Below are 18,733 nucleotides of genomic sequence, written 5' to 3'. Positions count from 1 at the left end.
TTGCTGTTCTGTTCGCAAACACATCATTCCCTCCCACTCCCAATTTAGTCCCGCACAGATCTCTAATATGAACGCATATCACAAGGTCGCATATATGGTATTCAGTTTCTGAATGGTTTAAGCACAAGCCAACAGTTTGGTGAAGCTGTCAATTTTTTAATTATGCACGGTAATACCGTATACCAAGGTAAAATAGGAAGGAGGTTTGACGGTAGCCTAAGCTATATATATATTACACATTGGCCACTAAATATGTTCATGCCGATCATTCTTATTTAAATAAAAAAATAGATAAAAGTAGACTAGTAATGTATCTACTAAAACACTTACTTCAATATGATTCTGAATCATTTTATTTAAAGGCGAATCATCTGCAATCTTTCAATATAATGGTATGATTCTTTTTATTTTTATTTATTAAAAAAGTAATGAGCATATGGATTCCTGTAATGTTGAGTCTGGATGAGTGAATGAGTGTCAGACTGTCAACTTCAATAAACCAATAAAATAAGGACCTCATATGGTAAATGAAAAGGAAAAAGGAAGTAAACCACCAGAAACTCCCCCAATGATGCTCAGCAGACTAAGGATGAGGGATGGTTTAAAAGCGCAGCCGCTGCATCCATTCAGCACAACTTACTCTGAGCCAGAACCAGTGAGCCTGAGACACACATGTTATATGGGTAAGAAATGCTATTTGAAACTTTTTTATTTTTCAGAATTTAATTGCATGTTAAAATGTTATTATGTTTATTATGCAAACATTTTAGTGGAACTTACTGTAACATTTAACAGACACTTGACTTGTTTTTAAATTGATTTTATCTTTTAAAATGTTATAACATTTTATAAACTGTATAATATTAAAACACTTTTTCTGCATGAACAGTACATTTTATGTACTATTGTTACAAATCATAAACAATGTATGTTATATGTTCTCTCTCTAAATGTCTCAATATGTGTTTTTAGAGATGAATCTTCCCACTTTTCTTTTTGTGGTGGGCTGCTGTTGTGCTCTTTCAGTGGGGGGTAAGTTTATAAATTTATCATGCCAACCAAATTAAAACAATTAATGCTTAACAATATAGAAGCAGAAGCCTGGTGCTCTTCACTTTTGGGTGATCCCATTTCAGGACTAAAAAGATATGTACACTGCCGCTCAAAATTTTGGGGTCAGTTTGTTTTTTAATTATTAATTTCATTTAATAATTTAAATAAAATTATTTTGTTCATCAAGGCGACATTTATTAAATGTAAAAAAAATTAATTGTTATATATTTATTAAATATTTATTTAATATTGTTGTGTATGTAGTTTCAAATAATGTTATTACACCAGTCATTATTGCTTTTATTACTATTACCATTAATAATAATAATAATAATAATAATAATAATAATAATAATAATAATAATAATAATTTATATTAGAGTGATTTCTGAAGGATCATGTGATAAAGCTAAAAATTCATCTTTAAAATCACTGGAATAAATTATTAGCAATAACATTTCACAATTTTACTATTTGTACTGTATTTTTGATTAAATAAACGCAGCCTTGGTGAGCAGGATAATCATATTTTAAAACATTTAAAAATCCCATGACCCCAAACTGTAGTGTACATCTGTGCATTGTTGCATGATTCAATGTGAAAAACAAGTTAAACAAAACAGATATTAATTATTAATGCCATGTGCAAGTGTGAACTGAGTTCAACTTTTTTCTCTTACTAGACAAGACTTTGGATTCATTAAAATGAGTAATTATTATCTTTTCCTTGTTAGGAGAAGAAGAGAGTCCTGGAAGACCTTTTATTCTAGATTCAATTGAGGAAGCAAAGAAAATAGTGGACGCTGCTTACAAATATTCTCGAGATGAGTGAGTAAAGTTTGTAAGAATGTTGCTCAATACTCCTGTGCCACCATTCCAGTCATTGATCTATAAATTGTTTAAATATATCTCCCCACCTTTAGGAGTTTAGCAAGGGTGCGCAAAGATGTCATCAAGCCTTCTGACAAGCTACGTCTGCTGAAACAGCCAGCTCGAAAGACACGGGAGGCCGTAAGAGCTGCAGACTACATGGCACAAACGTTGAGACTGATCAGTGAGAAAGCCCATCATGTACACAAGAGGTCCATCAATGCTACAGGTATGAGGACGAATTATTGCAAAACCTGCTGATCTCAGATCAGATCCATCACTGTGAAGTGGCATTCTGAATAATGTATTTGTTTTCCTTCAGACCTGCTCACTCAGGACGAGCTTCAAACCATTACACGTATGACAGGCTGTGAAGCTCAAACCCGGGCACCATCTTGTAGGACCACACCCCTTATAAACAAGTATCGAACTGCCAGCAGTGTCTGCAACAATCGGTCAGTCTTCTGAACAAGACTCATAATGAGAGTAGTTTATATTGAGAGTTGTTTATTGACAGCGTAATTTATAATTTCCAGGAAGAACCCACTTCTTGGTGCATCAAACACTCCTTTTGCCCGCTGGTTGCCTGCTCAATATGAGGATGCCATTTCCCAGCCAAAAGGATGGGATGCCAACAAGTTGCACCATGGTGCAGCACTGCCCCTGGTATGATTATAATGAATAGCTTACTGAAGTCTACTTGACAATCAAGTAGGCCATCAATTTATTCTGTCTTCCTCATTGATTTCAGGTTAGACTGGTTTCCAATCGCATTCTAGCCACTGCAGATGCTGACATAGAGAGTGACCATGACTTTACCTTCATGCTTACCATGTTTGGGCAATGGGTTGACCACGATCTGACTTTTACACCCTCCTCACCAAGTATTAGGTCCTTTAGCAATGGCATTGACTGTGTAAACAGTTGTGAGCGCTCTGAACCCTGCTTCCCAATTCCGGTCAGTCAAAGACTGTTCATCTTATTGCATTGTACAACCCTTGTAGCTGTAAAACAGTCCTTCATGCTATGTTTAATCTCTTAACACAGGCCCCTCCAGGAGATCAGCGTCTGCGCCCTAACACCTGTCTCCCTGTCTTCCGGTCAGCACCGACTTGTGGTTCTGGGCGCACTGCCTACATGTTTGGTGGAGTCCCAAATGTTCGGGAACAGATCAATTCTCTAACAGCTTACCTAGATGCTGGACAAGTTTACGGTTCAGAGGATGGACTAGCAAAGGAACTGCGAGACCTTACTAATGATGGTGGTCTTCTACGTGTCAATAATCGCTTTAAAGACAATGGACGAGAGCTCCTGCCCTTTACTAGTATTGACACCAACATGTGCGCCACTCGTCGGAAAATCCTCAACGACAGCACTCTCACAGAGGTTCCTTGCTTCTTTGCAGGTCTGTTAAAGTTTTATTATCCTTTAAATCATGTTTCTTCATATGCAGTTATTAGGCATATTTCTTGTCACCATTGGTAAATCCAGTTAAAATGTAAGCTATATACATGCACAATTTAAGTTTGACAAATGCTAATGAACTTTCAATGTGTGTAGGTGATTTTCGTGTCGATGAGAATTCTGCTCTTAACTCGTTACACACACTTTTTGTGAGGGAGCACAATAGATTGGCTCGTGCCCTTCATGTGCTCAACCCTACCTGGAGTAGTGAAACTCTGTATCAAGAAGCAAGAAAAATTGTCGGTGCATACAACCAGGTAAAGGCACTCAAGGAAAAACACATCAACATAAGGATTTATGTGTGAAATGCATCATATTTGGATGATCATTTTCTCTTTTAGATCTTGGTGATCAAGGAATACTTGCCAATAATTGTGGGCCCTGATGCTTACAATAGACACCTTGGACCATATCCAGGTTACAATGAGAATGTGGACCCTACCATTGCGAACGTCTTTGCCACTGCAGCTTTCCGTTTTGCCCACTTGGCTATCCAGCCCATAATTTTTCGTCTTGATGAAAGCTACCAGAACCATCCTCAGTTTCCCAGTGTCCCCCTGTATGAGGTTTTCTTCACTCCATGGAGGGTGATCTTTGAGGGTGAGTTTGTGAGACTTGTTGCAGCATACCTACTGGGTACTAAATTTGCCACAAGTGTCTCCTTTCAATCTTATGTTTTTTTCCTGGCTAGGGGGCATTGATCCTGTACTCCGTGGATTGATTGGTCGTCCGGCAAAACTGAACACCCAGGACCACATGTTAGTGGATGCTCTCAGAGAGAGGCTGTTTGCCTTCACATCCCACATAGCTTTGGATCTGGCTTCCCTCAACATGCAAAGAGGACGTGACCATGCTATACCAGGCAAGTTTATCTCTGCTTCATGCTGCATCATCATTTTATGTGTATCATGTGTATTTCAGGTCTAAATGGATATGCATCCATTGTTCCTCTTATAGGTTATAATGCATGGCGTCGGTTCTGTGGATTGTCTGCTCCTCAGAATGAGCAAGAATTGGCTGTGGTGATGAACAACACTGAACTAGCCCGCAAGTTGATTGAGCTTTATGGCACCCCTGAGAACATTGACATTTGGTTGGGAGGTGTTGCTGAGCCTTTTGCTCCTGGTGGTCGTGTCGGTTCTCTTTTTGCCTGCCTGATTGCAAGACAGTTCCAGAAAATACGAGATGGTGATAGGTAACAATCTTTTTGTGTTTAGTAGGGGTGTTTCCTTTTTCTCCTAGAGGTCTATTATCTTCCTTCAATCCTAATCTGCTAATCAAAGTCTTTAGGAAAGTTCATCAGATGTGCTGGGTCATTCATCATTCATTTATTTTTCTTCGGCTTAGTCTCTTTATTAATCAGGGGTTGCCACAACACCAACTTATCCAGCATGGGAAACACCCATACATTCTCATTCACACACATACACTACGAACAATTTAGCTTACCTAATTCACCTATAGCACATGTCTTTGGACTTGTGGGGGAAACCGGAGCACCCAGAGGAAACCCACACGAACAAGGTGAGAACATGCAAACTGTGAGGCGAAAGCGCTACCCACTGCACCACCATGCTGGGTCATGTTAAAGTTAAACTCTGCAGGACGCTGCAGCCCCCAAGATGTCCGGACACCCTAATTTAGTTTGTGCGAAATATTTAGTTGTCTTTGAGAGGTGTTAATACCAAGTGTTGCTTTGTGTTCAGGTTATGGTTTGAGAACAAAGGAGTGTTCACCACCAAACAGAAAACAGCACTGGCCTCCGTGTCACTGGCTCGCATAATCTGTGACAACACCGGAATCCTTAGAGTTCCCAGCAATCCTTTCCGCTTCCAGAGTTCTTCCAGTTTTGTTAACTGTGGGAATATCCCAGCTTTTGATCTCGATCCTTGGAAAGAAACTGGTAAGGCATCATACCTTTTAACTGTTGCATGCTTATACATAAATCTTCCGGGGATGCTTAAACATAAATCTTCTGCTTATACATACATCTCTGCCTAAACTTCCTGATAGCTTTATATGTGCTTGTAGAATACCTGATTTTGGTGGTATAGGCACATATGAAGTATTGCATATATCATGGTATGGTGACCATGGTTTAGTTCACCTGTGATTTGGTGTTTGACCTTCCAGGTGATGGTGGCATCAACATTTCAGACATTGGAAATGAGGTTAGACGAGTGTTTATTTTCTCCCAATCAAAAAGACAATATTTTTTTACTTAAAATGGCAAATTATTCACTACAAATCTGGACAAACATAGAAGCTTCTTTGCTGTACAATGGTTTAATGCAGTGATATATATTAATGAATCTGGATGTAACAACTGTCAAGCTGTATTTTATGACTGCACCAAACCATTGCAAGCTGTTAACCTTTTTCCTGGCCTTTCCTTGGTTTAAGGGGATTTGCTTCAAATTGAAAACAAATGCTTTGTTGTTGTTTAATGACAATTCTTAGGCTTGTAATATTAACACGTTACATTTATTTATTGCTCGACAGATAGAGATTCCATTCCAGGACCTCCCGGACCCAAGGGACCTCCAGGAGAACGCGGTAAGGCATTGAATGTCAAAACTGTCCTCTAAATATTCTATCAACACAAAGCTTCCATTTTCACACTCCAGATAACAGAACAACTATAGCCAAGATCACATTTAATAAAAATGTGAAAAAATCTCCAATACCTTATTTTGTTTAAGGTCCACCGGGTGTAGCAGGGCCACAAGGACCTCCAGGAATTCCAGGACCTCCCATTAATACCACAGGACAACAGTCTGCCTTCTTTGCTTCAGTCAACACCATCCATCCTGCCACTGCTAAAGTTGTCGTGTTCGGTCGGGTCCTTTACAATGGACAAAACCATTATAACCAAACCTCGGGGATGTTCGTGTGCCAGATACCTGGTGTATATGAATTCGAGTTTTCGTGCATAGGAACTCGTAGTTTGGGCACTGTGACCTTAAAGAAAAATAATACTGTACAGCTAACTCCTGAAACAGTTGCTCTTAATACACGATCGTTAGCTGAAGGGAAGGCAGTCCTGAGCCTACAGAGAGGAGACCGTGTGTATGTGGAGGTTTCTCGAAGTGCTAATGGTATAGGCTTTTCAAGCTATTTCTCTGGTCACATTCTTTTCCCCGTTTGAGACTATTACTTACAATGCATTACTAACTTGATGAATATAGTGATATCCTATAAAATCTGCTTATTTCCTATTGTCTTTAAAACATGTTTCATTTTACTGCAATGTCTTAGGCTTTGTTATTGTTGTTGTTTTATTAATAATTAGCTTTGCAAAATTAGTAGTATGGTTTGACAATGCCTAATGTTTGAATTCTGAATTGTTTACAGGTGAAGAGATATAATTTAGTAACCATGATTTAACTGCTTATGCATTGACATTTCTTTTATGTAGTTTTTTATATTTGTTGTTTTTGGTTTTGTTGTCGGATTGCAACAAACTTTTTGGTAGTCCATGCTGTGACAGTTATTTTGTGTATGCTTTTAGCAAAGTGAGAAAACTATAAATAAAGTTTGTTATCAATATTATTGGGCTGGTTCTGCTTTATCCATGATGTCTGTGAATACACAACCAAAAGGAAAAATAATTTAAATATCAACCTTAAAAAAATATCTAAATAATGGGATGCAGTTTTGTTTCGTGAGCTTAATAACTGAAACTAATCATTTCACATGATAAGATTGCATGACAAATAGTCCATTTACATATCTTAAAAAGTAAATAAGAGGTATGTTTTTAACTTTGTGCTTTATTTTTTTGTCACGCAAATAAGGTTTTTTAACACGACATTAATATCACAAGAGCTTATTTATTTCTTTAAATCAATACAGTACAGTAATAGTTTCAAATTTCTGCCGTTGTTTGTGATATTCTGAATAATAATTTGTTAATTCCAATAATTTTCCTTTAATATTCGACCGATGAACTGTAAAAATATTAATGATGACCTCACTGTACCTTGTTTTTAAACACATTTTCTTTTGTAGAAAAAAACTACTGTTTATACTTTAATGTTAGTACCATAAATTTAACATAAAAATTTAGGCAAAATATTAAGGAAATTATAGGAAAAAGATTACAAATTGATTCATAAAATTATAAATCATATGTAATTTGTATTTATTCTTATTCAGTAATACCTAATATTAACTGTTACTCTCAGCTGTTATGGATTCCCGGCAGGCAATTTGCTAATAATCTACAACTTTGTGTGATGCAAATGCTACAGGGAAGCATTTCTTCATAAACTTTAACTGTGCAGCACCAAAGAGAACATTCTTTCTTACAACATCAACTGAAAAGGGTTATATCATGAGGATAAAACCACACAAGACCACATTAGCCACAAGCTGTTGTAACTTCTAATGTTAAGACACTGGGCACTAAATGCAAAAAACTGCTTTTTATTTCTTCGAATTTAGTTTTTTCTTGCTAATTCATCATTCATATTCCCTTTGTGAGAATAAAAAGGTATCGAAAGGCCATATTAATAAAATAAAGTATGTTTACATGACAATTACATACTAAATGTACCAAGCCTTTAGAAAAGTTTCACAAATGAAATCTTTCATCCTGTCAGATCCACGAAAATGACTACAAATGCTGTACTATGCGTGCCAGGCTAGTAGCTGTCAATGTCACTCGCCATCTTAAGCAGCACAAACACAGTACTGTAGCCTTTGTTGTTTTGGCTGTGCTTTTCTTGTAGACTAAACATGATGTGAAATCATGTCTTTGTACATTTAATCATTTTGCAGATTTAGCCGAAGCAACAATAAAAGCATTCACAGTTGTCACTCAGAACTACTAAATATAATATATAGGAAGTCATTATATTATTTTTGTATAGATAGGAATAGAGTAGTATAGAAATAGAGGCAGCATTGGAAGTAATTGTTTTAAAGCAGGGGTGCCCAAAATTTTTCTTATGAAGGGCCAAATGTGATTGAGGGCTGTGGGCCAAAAGTAAATATACTAAACTGTATATCTTTTTAACGTTACCATGGGCAATTTCATAATATTTAAAAATAACTAGAAAACATTGTTTTAATTAAATTAACTAATGCAGTATACATTTTCAATTTTTAGAATGAACTTAAAAATACAAACAACTCCATTAATAACACAACAGAGTTCAATGCTGAAAACACAGCTGCACCTGCACTCTTTGCCTTGATTTGCCCGCCAATGTCAATCTTCCATGATGTGCAACACAAATATCTCTATTACAATCTACGAAAATAGAGATTAGAGCCTTCAAGACCCTTCAAGACATTCTTGCCTTAGCTTATAAGTCCATGTCAAGATAATGTTTTGTATTGCATTAATAAGGTTGCATTAATAAAATTATATAATTTATTTTGCCGGCACACCCTGTTAGTTAGTTTGAAGCTGAACAATAACATAACAAAAATTCTAAATATAACCATTTGCTTTGGCTCTGAAATGACAATCCTTCACTGAATAACATCAATTTGACAACTCATGAGTGAAAGATGAGAAGAGGAGCTCAAAAATAAGCCCCCACCCCCTACTCAATATTCAGTTTCCACTGTAAATACATCATATGCTGAAAAAAAGACTTTAAGTTTTTTTTTTTAAATCTTCCTCAATGTCAGATTTTCTTATTTTGGAATTTTATTATCAGTAGATTACAGGCGGGGCAGCACGGTGGCTCAGTGGTTAGCAGTAGTTCGAGTCCCAGCTGGGCTAGTTCAGTTGGCATTTCTGTGTGGAGTTTGCATGCTCTCCCTGTGTTGGTGTGGGTTTCCTCCGAGTGCTTTCCCTACAAGTTTAAAGACATCCGCTATAGGCGAATTGAATAAGCTAAATTGGCCATAGTGTATGAGTGTGCAGGGTGTATGGATGTTTCCCAGAACTGGGTTGCAGCTGGAAGGGCATTCGCTGCGTAAAACATATGCTGGATAAGTTGGTGGTTTATTCCGCTGTGGTGACCCCTGATAAAATAAAGGGACAAAACTAAAGAAAAAATTATGAATAAATAGATTACAGGCACTGACTAGGACATCGTCGACATGTGAAGCCTTTCTTCTTTAAACATTTCAGGAAGACTCACAGAACATCTTATTGATAGTGGTGGATGCCTTAGAACACTTCTTTTATAATTGACTATGGTATAGTAAAACTGGTTATGCAAAAGGTTTTTAATACATCTGAAAGCGTGAGACCATGGATTTTCTGATTGATGTCTGCTTCAAGATGGAGTAACACATATCCTTTTTAATGTCTTCATGATTATTAATGGGCAACGCGGTGGCGTAGTAGGTAGTGCTGTCACCTCACAGCAAGAGGGTCACTAGTTCGAGCCTTGGTTGGGTCAGTTAGCGTTTCTGTGTGGAGTTTGCATGTTCTCCAGTGTTCGCGTGGGTTTCCTCCGGGCGCTCCGGTTTCCCTCACAGTCCAAAGACAGGCGGTACAGGTGAATTGAATGAGTGTGAAAGAGTGTGTATGAATGTTTTCCAGAGATGGGTTGCAGCTGAAAGGGCATCCGCTTCGTAAAACATATGCTGGATAAGTTGGCGATTCATTCCGCTGTGGCGACCCAGGATTAATAAAGGGACTAAGCCAAAAAGAAAATGAATGAATGATTATTAATAAAGTTGAATGTTTAAGAGCCTAGATTACATTATGACCTTAGTGTCATCCCTCTTCAGAGTAAACCTGGAATAATATGTGTCATTGATTTTTCTGTATGCCAAATGATTTGTTTAATCAGGATCTACTAAGCCAGGTCAGAGGTCATAGACATCTTGAGTGAAACTAGACTCTTGATGGATTGGAAACAACTGTTTCCTGAGTTATTTGCTATTTTATGTGCTCATTTGTTTAAAGTAAATTCCTTTGTATGCAAGATATACTTTCTGTGTGTTAGCAAGCTGTCAGTTTGGATGTTGATTGTACCAGTTTTGATAAGACTGCTGAGTACAAGAAACAGCCTTGAGTATGAAACAGATTGTACTTTGTGTGTGCGTTTGTGGATCATTTCACAGGTCTGGGGTCAGCCCTGAATAGCCTGTGGCTGTTTGACTGTTGTATATGACACCTATTGAAATCTATTTTTCAGAATTACGCACACACACAGAAATTTTCTAAGTCTATCTGTGTTTTAATCAGGTTAAAACACCTATATGTCACAGTTACTAATGAACTTTCTTTAATTGAATCCCTGACACCGACTCTTCTTCCTCTGACAGACGGGTCATTTGTCAGTTAAAACTTTCGGTTCCCCAACATATACAAAAATTACTAAACTAATAACATACGAATGAAATGGTGTTTTTTGGTTAATGACAATATCTAACTAGCAGTGTCTAATATTCTGCTAAACAGCCTGTAGTATGCATCCGCTTTAAAAGTATAAAACACTTTAAAAATAAAGTATTTATTGTATGGTGGTTTTTATCACAGATACATTTTTGGCGTCGAGTAATTTTTTGTCATTTGTAGCAATACAAACTTAGCTTGGCACCATGGCTTGACACTATATATTCCGGTCCTTAGGGGGGCAGCATAGCAATACCAGTCAGAAGATGAGTGTGTTGTAGCGAAGTAAGAAGCCTGCAAAACACATACGGAAATGAAAACAAACGGAGCCAAAATGACCTGCGCGAGTGGTGATTTGTTTAAACTATTAAAAGTTTCTATAAAAAGGAGGAGGAAGAAGAAGAAGAAGAACGGAGCGAAGCCCGTGCAACCGAAGCCCGTGGTGGATCCGGTAACTCGCGCTGGCCTCGTGTTTCCCGTCCGACAGATTCAGCACACATTCCCGCAGAGGCTGGACGAGGAAGCCGCGGTGTTTTTCACCGGAGTGATGGAGTTTCTCGTGGCTGAGATCCTAGCTTTGGCAGGAGAAGATGCTGCACTCCAGCAGTCAAATAAGATCACGATACATCACATTCCTGGACTGCAGGACAGAAAGAAATATGCAAAGTTGGCGAGAATACAGTTACACAAATTCACAACTAACGTTAACGTTATCAAAAAAAGACCTCCGAGAAGACCAAGGGTGAGATCTCCGAGAAGTTTTTTTCAGGCTCCTGACTGAATGATGCACGGACATTTACTACATCTTCAGCACTGTATTTTTTTCTGAGGACACTGTACAGTGCTCTTGTGTGTCGTCACCTTTTGCTCGTCATGGTGCGTCTCGAAGCACTGCTTTAACTATCATTTGTGTTTGTTTAGAGGCTGTGCCATTCATAGGATTTTACGCAATCATATTTGTTGAAAATAAACGTTGTTAAAAGGATATTGGCATCGTTTAAAAATGCTAACACAAGATACATCTGCACACATTCTCTCTCACACTCAAATTTCTGAAAATATACTTCATTGATTTTGGGCATTATTAGCTTCACCTGGTCCATACACAACCTGGTTTACCTGGTTTATCGTTTGATATTTATCGTTATTTAATGTGAGTTTGTAAACTAATAATCTATTTTATATCAGACTTTTTCTAAGACTATATTTTAAGTGTTAAAATAATATACTTCTAGACTGAACTTGCTTAACGATATTCTATTTTTGTAATATTCACAAATATCATCTTCATCACTGTTTTATCTCATCAGTAAACTTAGTTGTTTACATACTTTATAATCTGAGATTTCAAACAATTCTAGCCAAATGCTGTATGATCTCTAAAATAAGTAAGCCACTGTATGTAGGCTAGACTCATTATGAATTTTAGATCACATCAGTTAATAAACTCTTAACTAAAGGTAAAGATGCCACAGAAAATAGTTTCCCAGCAAACCTTTCAGAGAACAGTTTTTAAAAAGAACTGGTTTGTTAGTGTGTGGAACATTTTTATAATCTTATTTGTTTTAAAGAATATCAATTCCTCTTGTGGAAAGGTTTAAGCTACCGTCAATGCAAAATTACTACAAACCTGAAATGCTGTAATTACAGATATCTACCAACAGGTGGCGTTAGAACTGCATTCTATCTTTTAAAGTGGCTGTGACTGTTCAGAGTAGCATATAAACACATGACTTGCAGCATGTATAGCCTACTGTGAAAAATAAACAGTTGAATGAGCAATACAATTGATTTTTGTGTAATGAGATATAAATAAATCTGCTATTTTAAGCATCTCTTACATCCATTATTCGACTGCATGCCTATAAAACTTTTTCTTTATTAAAACTTCTAGAAAAATACTACATTTCTGACTAAGATTATTTTGAATCATAGTGAAGTCTGGCATTTACTATTAATATTTCTATACCCATATAAAAAAGACACAAGCTTTGGGCCTGTATGTGTTTATTTTCAGATTTATTGTTCTTTTAATAGTTCCTTTTATGTAATATTTGCATTTATAACACTGCTTTGGAAAATACAACTGACTTGAGAGTCGTATTGCCTATAAAACATGGGCCTAATTGTTCTTTCACAATATTAAATCGTCCCCATTGTCCATATTTGTATTTTTAGCCACTCAGACTAAACTCTCTTTTCTGCTGCTGCTTTCAATCAGACAGCCTTCAATATCACTCTATTAAGAGAGAGAAAAAGATGCAAACAAGGCCAGACTACAAAACCACTGATGTTCAGAAGAATGTCTGTGGAAATGGAGTGTTTAGCCAAAAAGTCTGGCTTAACCTTGAATTCTTCTTTTGTCACCACCAATGATAACATTGTGGTTTACTCTCAGCCATACACAGCCTCCATTCCTTAGGATTTATAAAGAGGGAATTTAAAAATGACCCAGAGGGAATGACAGAAATGTTTAGAATGGAGAAGGGAAGACGTTACTACTATGTGTTCTGCGAAAGAGAGAGGGAGAAATCCACCCCTTGTTCACTCTCAATGAATTCTCTCCTGATCCAGCCTACGCACGTGCCAAGTGCCACGTAGGCCAGTGTGGACAATACCAGTTACGGCTTCGCTCCTTGCCTCTTGAGTAATGGAAACCTGCTGGTTTTGCATGGGGGAATCATCTGAAACAAGCTGTGCCAGAATACTATAGTTTATTTGGATACTTGTTCTGTAGATGTGTTGTGTTAGAGAATTTACAATTTAGCTTTAAAACCTATTAAAACTAGATCATAAAATTGAAAGAAACAAAGCTTCCTTCAGTGTATTGACTTCAGTAAGCCTGCTTTCCAAATACAGAATGTTCCTAAAACGTTTGTTTGTGTCCTGTTTGGTACTGAACATTCTCTAAATCAACATTGTGATTATACTAGAATAAGATCTTCCTTCTCTGATATAAATGAAAGGGAGTCTTTAGTGACTCAGGACATTCTTACCCTCCCTCTCATTATAAGTTTTTCACTATAAAGAATGATCTAAGAACTATAATATTTAAAAAAGATGAACAGGGTAAACTCTAGCAACCCAAGTTATGTAATAGTGTAACAATATTTAATAGATTGAATCTGATGAATGTCTGAAGATAAAATTATCTGCTCAAACTGAAACCTTCCAAGTAAATGAAGGTAACAAAATAAGCTTTGTGTTAGTAACTGCTATTAAAATATCAAAGTTTTAATTATTAAATTCATTCATTTTCCTTCGGTTTAGTCCCTTTATTCATCAGGGGTCACCTCAGCGGAATGAACCACCAACTTATCCAGCATATGTTTTACGCAGCAGATGCCCTTCCAGCTGCAACCCAGAACTGGAAAACATCCATACACACTCATTCACACACATACACTATGGCCAATTTAGTTTATTCAATTCACTTATAGAGCATGTCTTAAGCATGCCGGAAACCGGAGCACCGTGAACACGGTGAGAACATGCAAACTCCACACAGAAATTTAAACTGGCCTAACTGGGACTTGAACCAGGAACCTTCTGTCTGTGAGGTGACAGTGCTAACCACTGAACCACTGTGTTGCCCCTTTAAATATTAAACAAAAAATAATAAAGTTTTATGCTACTGCATCAGTGAAGAATCTATATGTGTAAAATATATATTAGTTTGGTCACCGCCCGATGCCTCCTTTGTGAACATTCAATGATTCTGGGTAGGGCTACATGATATTGGGATTAATTTACATTGCAATAGTTTTTTCTCTTCTATATTTATTGCAATATAAATACAATTTCAACAGATGACTTAAATAGTTCTATTTGCAAAGTCATTACTTTAGATTGATTGAGATGATTTTGTAGGGCAGTGAAGCGTAAATAACTTTTTATGTAGTTTGTTATATAGATTTAATAAACAAACCTCAGTCATAAACACAATGGAGCAAATATTAAAGGGCACCTATGATGAAAATCAACTTTTGGGAGCTGTTTAGACAGAACTGCGTGTAGGCACAGTCTGTCTGCAGTCATATTGTGGTAATATAAAGTCTATTTTTAAAAATTTTCTGACATTAAAATAGGATCCAAATCCCTCTTATTTTAAGGCCCACCGCAACGTGACGTAGGAGTACGGTTTCCCAACCCACCAAGTTGATTGAGAGCCGTGTATTAACATGTCTCTTGTAAAGCAGTATAATTATATCAACAAGATAGGATGTGCGCAAAGCAACTTGGATTAAAAGATCTGTTCAGCTCTCTGTGATCATCAATCATCATCAAATGTGATCATAAATGAGTTTTACAAGTTTGAAATGTTTTTAAAAGTGCATGTTTGTAATTAATTCTCACTGTAGTATTTCTCACATACGTTACATGAGATCTGTTTCCTTCATGTCTGTCACTGTGCTGTTTATCTGACGTAGCTGAGGCAGAGATTGAGGCTCACTCTGACAGGCATGTGGGAACGGTGGGTGGGGAGAACCATCATTAAAGGCACAGGCCACAAAAACAGTTACATTGTGTTCAAAGCAGAAAATCCAATATTCTGAAAGGTCTAATAAATAATCTGATGGATGTTTTGAGCTGAAACTTTACAGACACACTCTGGAGACACAAAAGACTCATCTTTAATCTTGAAAAAGGTGTAAAATAGGTGCCCTTTAAAGTGAAATAAAGTGTTTACTGGTTTTCTGGAGTATTCAGGTACAGAAATTGAATAATCAAATGGAATAATCAAATGTAAAATAACATTGCATAGTCTTCAACTTATAATTCAATAAATATAACCTTTATTAAACTTTTATGCGCAACTAAAATGATTTAAACTCTCTTAAAATGCTCACAGAGTCACAGGTTTGAAAAACACATGCAGATGATAAACTTTCACTTTATTATGGCTCAATTCTGCAGCGTCTAAACAAATCTCACATTTTGACCTGTGGTTTCTGGTCATCTATAACCCCAACTCAACATTGAAAATCGTGTGATGTGACTGTTGGCGAATGTACATATTGCAATATCAATGCTCAAATGATATATTGTGCAGCCCTATTTATGAGAAAAAATGGTCCAATTCTGAGCATGCTTCACGCTGATGAGTGGGCTTGACACACTCTGTCCTCTCTGTATGCACCAGACACTTATGAACACTTAATCTTTCTGGAAATATTATGCAATTTTTAGACTCCTTCACAATTGTGAGTGGGCTTGACAAACCATCTGTTGGGTAGGCATGGGACGATAACGTTTTCAAGGTTTACCGCGGTTTGGAAAAGTCAAGATTTTAAAACTGCCAATTTTTTCTTTTGATATACCAATCCTTAGGGATGTGTAAGATTTTCTATTTACATTTTTTGTTTTGTTTTTTAGGACAACATTATCTCCAGTGGAAAAATATATGCAAAGATGCGGTTTTAATTGTAAGTAAATCTTTTTTAACTAATGAAGACAGCAGAGGTCAATGATTTATTTGAGTTATTAAGCCTGACATGTTTACTGCTCCAAAATATCTTAAATGTGTCTCAAAATGTTTTGTCTTTGTGTTCAAAGGTGGAATAAGCTTTTGTTTTTTACCCAAACATTTAAAAAGAATATATTTGAGAGCAGTGATGTCAATACCGTGATACCAAAATATTTTTTTCCAAGCTTATCACACCGTCAGAATCTTATTGACCTTATTCTTCAATGTGGAAGTTCGCTTGTTTTTACGATTTATTTAGACAAATTCAGCTCCCTATGGGAGAAATGACTAGGAATAAATGAGCCTGGGTTGCATAATAAACTGCAGAAAACTGACAAACTACTAACAAAGCAGAATCGTATATTAAGAAAATGTCCGTTTGCAACATCAAGCAGCAAAACAAGCTGTTTTTAACGTCTAAAAATGAATGGAATTGAATGATACTGGAAGTCTCAAGCCAAAAGATTCAAATGGCTGCGCCCGCTTGTGTGCGAAGAATAAGGTGAATACCGGCCCTTGCCTACTGTAGGTCACACCCTTTTCCTCTCCAGACGCACCAAACACCTTTTTATCAACATTGTGCAGGTCTGAGTGTGCTCAACACTGATAACTAGGTTTGACAACCAGGTGTAAGATACACTCTTTCCTTTTCATATGCTTGAAAGAAAAAACAAACAAACTTTAACTTTATGTAGTGCTGCTCTCTGATGAACTGAAGTGCTTCTTTTATCCTTACTTTTAAGTCACTTTGAATAAATGAGTAGGCTAAATGAATGAATATACACTGTAAATAATGCCGGGTTCCATACAATACCTTTATGTTGTCCGAACACAAATCAATTAAGTTACTTTAATAAATTTAGGTGGATTGAACATAAAACAGTTACGTTGTCCCAAAGAAAATCTCAATAATTATGTTGTCTCAGCTTATTTTAAATAAGTAGTTTGAACAAGCAAGAAAAACGATGTTTTGAGTGTAAAGACCAGAATATGTCACAATGATTGTCAAAACATTCATACTAAATGAATAGTTACGTTAAATTGGTTCAAATGTATTGCAAATTAGCTGCTGTTGGTATGTGTTTTTGAATTCGCAGAACCAAGTAATAACATTATAGGAACATTTCCTGTTTGGTTTAGATAAATTTTTACACTTAAAAAATAACATTCACAGAACATTTTGATAACAAATTACTAACATTATCGAGTAAATATCTCACAATTCTTCAAATAAAAATTTTGAATCAGGAGAAATATTCCAGCTATGAGAAATAGACTCAGGAAAATGGTCAAAATTATAAAACAAACTTCTGACTGGTTATTCACAATGCCGTCTTGGCTCATATCCCTGTGAGCACCACTTTTAGACCGTCTCTGTGTTTTTACCAGAAGGTTTTGACCGAGCAGCCTATCAACTGAAGAAAAAGCAAGCAACGTGGACAGAGGGAACTAGGTTAATTACTTTCATATGTGATTCTACTGTCTGAGGAAAGCAGGAGCGACGGCTGCCAGAGAAAAGGGAAGCCCAGGCGCAGAATGTACCGGCTGATGAATGAAAAACAACATGTGGCTCTGAGACGACAAGTACAAAGTGTTTTCTGTTTTTCTTTCACAGAGACACACTGCGCTTGACTTTATGAGCGTATCACTCTCTGAATACCTCATCTGAGTCCTTGTGAAGAAAAACACTTTTATTTATCTCTCTGAACGCGCCAGTAGATCGTCATGGAGGACAGGAATTTATGGTTTGATTTTTTTAATGTGGTTCCATCTAATGGTGCTTTTGACCACACTTTACATTCATTAGGTGCTTGTCATCGTCTAATAATCTTGAGCCAGCTTCAACGTACTTCTAAAGTTTACTCGCGTACTTCCAAGAAATGCTTGGGCAGACGTCCATTTTTCTGCCAAATTAGCTCTGCTGGCATGGTTCAGCATGACACAGATGGTACAGGGAGGTCATGTAATGTCATATGGTCCATTTTCAGTTCTAAAACTCGGGATCGTTAATATAAATCAAACGTTTAACTGATACAGTTCTTAACACTTCCCTGAATGATGGCTACTTTGATGAGACAACTGGAGAACATATTGCACAGCATTGCTTTAATGCATATAGCATGCTGTAGACTATAAATCTGATTCCTGGATGCTGATTGGTTGATGAAGCATTCCAGCTGTGACATAAATCATATGTTCTCCTAGTATATGCACGTTAGGGGATGCTGACACACATAACACTAAAAAACTTTTTTACCGTTCCCTTTTACCCAGTATTTTACCTTTTTATTTACAATTTACAATATCATCTAACATCTAATTACAAAAATGTTATGTTATGTTTTAAAACAGCAACATCATGCACATATGTTATACAGTATATAGATGTGCAAGCACTTGATAACCAAAGCAACAAAGTGCACTAAAGGACGTATGTGTGCTGCTGATACATGTTTTTATGAAGGGATTTTGCCACCTACTGGCCTGGCATACATAAAACGGGATTTGAAATTGTTTCTGCACATCCAAGTGAAGAGGGATCCGCTTGAAAACCATCTAAAAATGCCTGG

At 36.8% G+C, this 18,733-nt stretch overlaps 1 protein-coding gene across 2 annotated transcripts; it reads left to right on the top strand.

Moving 5' to 3' along the window:
- Positions 1 to 622: 622 nt before the first annotated feature.
- On the top strand, positions 623 to 6,939 carry mpx (myeloid-specific peroxidase). Of its 2 annotated transcripts, XM_056467047.1 has the most exons (16): positions 623 to 683; positions 973 to 1,032; positions 1,788 to 1,881; positions 1,977 to 2,152; positions 2,246 to 2,378; positions 2,460 to 2,589; positions 2,675 to 2,881; positions 2,971 to 3,328; positions 3,484 to 3,644; positions 3,729 to 3,987; positions 4,079 to 4,249; positions 4,345 to 4,582; positions 5,094 to 5,290; positions 5,521 to 5,558; positions 5,890 to 5,943; positions 6,090 to 6,188. In XM_056467047.1, exons 1-16 carry the CDS (start codon positions 680 to 682, stop codon positions 6,102 to 6,104), a joined length of 2,295 nt encoding a protein of 764 aa, XP_056323022.1. In that variant the 5' UTR covers positions 623 to 679; the 3' UTR covers positions 6,105 to 6,188. The 2 variants fall into 2 exon arrangements, with proteins under 2 accessions (XP_056323022.1, XP_056323021.1); XM_056467046.1 differs by lacking the exon at positions 5,521 to 5,558 and having other exon boundaries at positions 624 to 683; positions 6,090 to 6,939.
- Positions 6,940 to 18,733: the final 11,794 nt, after the last annotated feature.

The sequence above is a fragment of the Danio aesculapii genome, chromosome 10, assembly GCF_903798145.1.
Source record: "Danio aesculapii chromosome 10, fDanAes4.1, whole genome shotgun sequence".
Taxonomy (NCBI): domain Eukaryota; kingdom Metazoa; phylum Chordata; class Actinopteri; order Cypriniformes; family Danionidae; genus Danio; species Danio aesculapii.
This window is presented reverse-complemented; position numbering and strand designations above follow the sequence as displayed.